Below are 3,748 nucleotides of genomic sequence, written 5' to 3' on the forward strand. Positions count from 1 at the left end.
TCCTTGGTGGCCGGGTGACACCAGAGCTCTGTTGCCATTAGAGGGGTGATGGAAAAAGAATATATATATATATACATATATATATATATATATTTAAGGAAGAATTTGCCACCGCTCTTGTGCCTTCCCTCTGCTCTCGGTGTGGATCTGGGGCGYTGAACTTTGCAGTTCTGCTGTTCCTGAGACGAGCTGGGAGAGTCTAGCATACATAAGCGAATACATAGGGGCGTGCGTACATGTGTGTCCTGGAAACACGTTCCCAAAAAAGAGGGAAAAAAAAATCAGAACAGGGTGGGGGGGGGGGAAAAAAAAGGAAAAAACAGAACCCCACGAGCAAGGCAAACGTCCTGGCCGTGTCGCTAGTAGACGGCGCCGGAGCTGGCCGGGGGTCCCGGCGAGGCGTGGTGCACGGCGGGGCCGGGGGGCTGCGGGGGCAGGTGGGGGGCGCCGAGGCTCTGCGGGTGGTACCAGGGGTTGTGCTCGTCCAGGAAGGCGGGCGAGGAGCTGTAGGGCAGCGGCTGCGGCAGCGGCGTCCGGCCCGCGGCGGCGGCGGCGCCGTGCGAGTTACTGTCCCAGACGGCCGGCGAGGGCGGCGAGTTGCAGGCCATGGAGTCGCTGTTGTTGGGGCTGTGCTCCAGCGGCACCTCGCCGTTCTTGTAGAGCTTCTTGAACTTGGAGCGGCGGTTCTGGAACCAGATCTTCACCTGGGCGCCGGGGGGGAGCGAGGAGAGGGGAGTGAGGGGCGCCCCCGTGGGAAAAGGGGGGGATGTTGCGGGAAAATGGGGGGGTTGGGACATGGCAGGGATATAAAGGGATTCGGGGTGTCACCAGAAAGCAGCGGGGTTTGGGACATCATGGGAAAACTTGGGGTTTGGGACGCTGAGGGAAAACAGGAGGATTGGGGGTGTTGCGGGAAAACGGAGCGCATGGAGCATCCGGCAGAGCGCAGCGCTTGGAAAACAGGGTGCAAGCGGGAGGAGCCGTGGGGACCCCCGGGCGTGGGGCCGCCCCACGGGGCCGCGGGGAGTGTCGGGGCCGCGGCGTCACGCGGGCCGCGGCGCCGGCGCTGGCGCTGGGTGAGGCGGCGACGCGGCGCCCTTGGCCCCCGGCGAAGGGGCGGGGGGGGGACGGGACGGGACGGGACGGCGGTTGTCACCCAAACAGGATGTCCCTCTGGGAGCGGGTGACGCGCTCCGTCAGCCCTTTGCGAGTGGCCCCGATTGCTTCATCGCCCCGGGGAGGAGGAGGAGGAGGAGGAGGAGGAAGGGCGAGCGCGGCACCAAGGGCGGCGCAAGGGCGCCAGCACCCGGGGCCCGGCCCTGGGGGATGAGTGGGGGCCGGGGGGAGCGGGGCAGCCCCGGGGGCTCCTCTGAGCCCCCCAGAACGTGGGTTGACCCCTCGGTGCTGCTGCGCGTTGGGGACGGGACAGGCTCCACGTCAGCGCTTCCTGGCGCGTCGGAGACGGGGGCTCCCGCTGTCGGGTCGCTCCTTCCCCCGTTCCCAAATTYACCCTCTCCTTTGCCAGAGACACCCGGGATACTGGTCTGGCACCCGCTTTCACAGCCCTCGCAGCAAGGCTTCAAATACAACCCAAACTGCAGCTCCTGAACCCCAAACCGGCCCCTGTGCGGGGGAAGCKCCTGCTTCCCAAATTCCCCTTTTTCTCAGATGGGAGAGGACTCAGGGAATGGGAGCAGCAGGAAGGTTCGGAGCAGCTCCCTGCCACCRCACTCCAGGTGCCGATGGCAACCACAGGGATGAGCCTTGAAAACCGGGAAAAGGGGCCCGATCCGCCCTATCCCCCGGTTGGGTGGCGCTGCAGCCCGGCCAGGGCGGCGGGAGGGCCCAGGCGTCCGGCTCTTACCTGGGTCTGGGTGAGCCCCAGCTGGGCGGCCAGCTCGGCGCGCTCGGGCAGCGCCAGGTACTGGGCTTTCTGGAAGCGCCGCTGCAGAGCCGCCAGCTGGTAGCTGGAGTAGATGGTGCGCGGCTTGCGGATCTTCTTGGGCTTCCCGTTGACCATCCGCACCTCCGGCTCCGGCTCCTCCTTCACCGACACTGGGCACAGAGCGCGGGCGTCAGGACGGGGGTCCCCCCTTTCCTTCGAGCGGTCCCCCCAATCCGCGCAGACGTCCCGCCACTGGCCCCGTCATGGGGCATGTTGGCACATGGAGCTCTCTACCCCAGCGCGCTGCCTTCTCCGGACCAGGAATGTGCGGGATGTCCATACCCGTCTGCCCACCCGTCCCGCCGGCTTTCTCCCGGGATTTCCTACCTGCCTCCTGCGCCGGGAGCTGCTGGTCCCTGAAGTGGCCGTACTGGCGGTACGAGGGGCTGTACGAGTAGTCGGACTTGGGCGAGTAGGTGCCGGCGGCGCCGATGCCGTTGAGGTTGAACTGGTGGTAGGGATAGTGGCCCACGGGCTGGCTGTACGACTGGCCCGCGTAGTAGTCGTGCTGGCCCGTGTAGTAGCCCAGGTCGGTGACGGAGGACTCGGGCAGTGTCGGCGAGTCCTTGGAGGCGGCATGGCAGCTCAGCGAGCCCGACAGGTCCGTGAGGATGCTGGAGAGCTTCTTGTCGAAGGAGCCGCTCATGGCGGGAGCGGGGTGGGGGGGTGGGGGGGCTCTGCGGACCCCCCCCGGCCTCACGGCTCCGGCTGGCGCCCGGCGGCAGCCCCCGGCTCCCAGCTCCTCCTCGGCCTCTCGCGCCGAGCGCCCGAGCGACTGTGCCCAAACCTCCGGCCCCGGCCGCCGGCTTAAAGCCTTTAATTAGGGAGCAGGGCAGGGTGGGTGCGCATTCCGATTGGCTCCAGAAATATTGCCTGGGAGGCAAAACACGCTCTGCCTCCTGCTCGGCTTTTTTTTTTCTTTCCTCCTTCTTTTTCTTTTTTTTTTTTTTTCTTCTTCTCCCTCTTTTTTTTTTTTTCTTTTTCTTCTTTTCCTTTTTTTTTTTTTCCATTTTCTTCTTTTCCCTCCTTCTTTTCTTCCTTCCTCTCCCTCACCAAGCACCCTGTGAGTGAAGGAAGAAGGAAGGAAGGAAGGGGGATAAACAGAGCTCGGTGCTCCCAGGCGGGAGGGGGCGGCCGGCAGCACCCCCGGCCAGGCGGCTGTCCTGGACTCGGGGGGTGGGTTAGGGGGCTGGTGGTCCCTGGCGGGGGTTGGGGACAAAGAGGGGGGTCTTTGCATGGGGTGCAGAAGGGCTCAGGAGGCGGGATGGGCAGGGGCGTCAGGGAGCGTGAAACGAACCGGCCTGCTGGGCTCCCAGTAGTGCCCAGTGTCTCCCAGGAGCTGCTGGTCTGTGTGTCCATCTCTGATGTCACCTCATGGGCAGAACTGCCCCATCCTCCAGAGCAGGGGGGACCTCATGTACCCCAAACTTGGTGTCCCCCACCCTGCTCCCTCCCTCTGGGGACCCCAGGATGGGCCCGGACGTGGGTGCTGCTTGGAGGGGGGGGGGCGTCCTACTGCTGCTACAGCCCCCAGCCTGACCCCCCACCCCGAGCCCCYAGCAGCACCCCACCCGGGGGCCCTGCACCCCCCCACCCCCGTGCTGCTCACTGCGATGCTCCTACCCCCCTCCCAGTGCAGACGGGAGATTAGGGGGGTAAGATTTGGGGGGGGTCTCGTGTTTTGAGGGGGGGTTCTGCCCACGAGGAGGCTCCTTTGGAGGAGGCAGCTGGGGAGATGCTCGAGCCGGGCCCGGCTGAATGAAACTATTGGGGCCCCCCCAGGCCGCCCCTCCCCCCGGCCCC

General features: G+C 65.5%; 1 protein-coding gene across 1 annotated transcript; it reads right to left on the bottom strand.

Moving 5' to 3' along the window:
- Window positions 1-358: 358 nt before the first annotated feature.
- DLX3 (distal-less homeobox 3) lies at window positions 359-2,596 on the bottom strand. Its single transcript, XM_026041423.1, has 3 exons — window positions 2,273-2,596; window positions 1,865-2,055; window positions 359-704 (listed from the first exon to the last, which is right to left on the bottom strand). The coding sequence occupies exons 1-3, from the start codon at window positions 2,589-2,591 to the stop codon at window positions 360-362; spliced, it is 855 nt and encodes a 284-aa protein (XP_025897208.1). The 5' UTR covers window positions 2,592-2,596; the 3' UTR covers window position 359.
- Window positions 2,597-3,748: the final 1,152 nt, after the last annotated feature.

The sequence above is a fragment of the Nothoprocta perdicaria genome, unplaced genomic scaffold, assembly GCF_003342845.1.
Source record: "Nothoprocta perdicaria isolate Ctin4 unplaced genomic scaffold, notPer1 scaffold_283, whole genome shotgun sequence".
NCBI classification, from domain to species: Eukaryota; Metazoa; Chordata; class Aves; order Tinamiformes; family Tinamidae; genus Nothoprocta; species Nothoprocta perdicaria.

Coding starts and splice junctions, on each gene's coding strand:
- DLX3 (XM_026041423.1), bottom strand. CDS start 2,591: ATGAGCGGCTCCTTCGACAAGAAGCTCTCCAGCATCCTCACGGACCTG. Junction 2,056..2,272: donor GCTCCCGGCGCAGGAGGCAG/GTAGGAAATCCC, acceptor CTCTGTGCCCAG/TGTCGGTGAAGGAGGAGCCG. Junction 705..1,864: donor TGGGGCTCACCCAGACCCAG/GTAAGAGCCGGA, acceptor CCCGGCGCCCAG/GTGAAGATCTGGTTCCAGAA.